The 1,567-nt window shown below is 63.4% G+C and overlaps 1 protein-coding gene across 1 annotated transcript; it reads right to left on the bottom strand.

The window, feature by feature from the left end:
* Nucleotides 1-121: 121 nt before the first annotated feature.
* LOC306927732 (POU domain, class 3, transcription factor 4-like) lies at nucleotides 122-1,183 on the bottom strand (the record flags this gene model as incomplete). The annotated part of the gene is made up of 1 exon (XM_079507573.1): nucleotides 122-1,183. The coding sequence occupies one exon, from the start codon at nucleotides 1,181-1,183 to the stop codon at nucleotides 122-124; it is 1,062 nt and encodes a 353-aa protein (XP_079363699.1).
* Nucleotides 1,184-1,567: the final 384 nt, after the last annotated feature.

Genomic DNA, 1,567 nt, shown 5'->3' with positions numbered 1-1,567 from the left:
TATTGTTTTCAGTGCTGGAGTTATGGTGCGGCAGCTATACGCGCGCTGCCATCGTGCGCTCTGTGCGCATAATAGTCTCTCCTCCGGCGGGGGGCTCGTCCCACTCCCACTATCCCCGCGGTCAGAGATCGTGGCACGAGGAGGCATCTCCCGCACTCCCTCCGTGAGAATACGGTCCTCCCTCGTGCGGAGCCGTGGCTTCTCCTGGCGGCGTCATGCGCTTCTCCTTCTGCCTCCGGTTACAGAACCAGACGCGCACCACCTCCTTCTCCAGCTGCAGCGAGTCCGCCAGGGAGGTGATCTCCAGGGCCGCGGGCTTGGGACACTTGAGAAAGTGCGTCTCCAGAACCCCCTTGACGCTGACCTCGATGGACGTCCGCTTCTTTCGCTTTCTGCCCTGCGCCGCGATCTTGTCTATGCTGCTGGGACTGCCCGTGGACGAGTCCGCCTCCTCCAGCCACTTGTTCAGCAGCGGCTTTAGTTTGCACATGTTCTTAAAGCTCAGCTGCAGCGCCTCGAACCTGCAGATGGTGGTTTGGGAAAAGACGTTGCCGTACAGCGTGCCCAGCGCCAAGCCCACGTCCGCCTGCGTGAAGCCCAGCTTGATCCTCCGCTGCTTGAACTGCTTGGCGAAGTGCTCCAGCTCGTCCGACGTCGGCGTCTCCTCGTCGGAGTGGTCGTGGCAGTGGTGCCCGCCGAGGTCACTGTGGTCGGGGCTGAGCGTGTCCCGGAGGCCCGGGTGCATGCCCTGGCCCTGCGGCGGGGGCGTGAGCCCGCCGTGGTCCAGCATGCCGTTGACGGTGAAGCCCGTCTGCGAGTAGAGGTTGATCTGCTGCTGCTGGGACCCCCAGGCTCCGGGGTGGTGGTTGGCGTGGCTGTTGTTGTTGTGATGGGGCGAATGGTGCGCGACGTGCGGCGAGCGGTGATGGATGATGCCCAGCTGCAGGTCCTCCCTGCCCGGCTTCACGTCCTGCTGCTCCTGCACAGAGGCTGCCCCCCACGGGCTGCCCTCCGACAGGCTGCTGCCCCACTGGTGGCTCTGTACGCCCTGCAGGTAGTCGCTCTGCAGCAGCTTCTGGTGGTGGCCTCGGAAGGGGCTGGCCGGCTGCATGGCCTGGCTGTCCGGGTGGATCATGGGACTGGAGGTGAGGAGGGTGTAGGGGCTGGAGGCAGCTGTGGCCATGCTGGCTGCTGAGCTGAACCCCACTAGTGCTATACTGAGAGCAGAGCGGAGCAGAGCTCAGCCCCTCTCCTCTCTCACATCTCCCTCTCGCCGGAGACACTTGAGGGACACTCTCCGCGACCAACCGCGGACCGACTGCAAAGCAACGGTGGTGCGCCACAGCCAATGGCGGCGCGGCTCTCCTAAACCCCGCCTCTGGGCGAGGGATAACACGGACGGGAACGGGTTAACCAGGACCCCCCTTAACCGGAAGTGAGGCGCAGTGCTTAGTTCTTCTCGGCTCGCGTGGAGCGCACTTCCTGTTTATTAATGAAAGTTTTCCAACTTATTTAGCTTTATTGCAGTTGGTCCTGCAGTGTCACCCATGAACAGGCAGCAGGAGGC

Source organism: Electrona antarctica, assembly GCF_951216825.1.
Source record: "Electrona antarctica genome assembly, chromosome: 1".
Taxonomy (NCBI): domain Eukaryota; kingdom Metazoa; phylum Chordata; class Actinopteri; order Myctophiformes; family Myctophidae; genus Electrona; species Electrona antarctica.
Note: the sequence above shows the minus strand (reverse complement) of the source record. Positions and strands in the feature narration are given on the sequence as shown.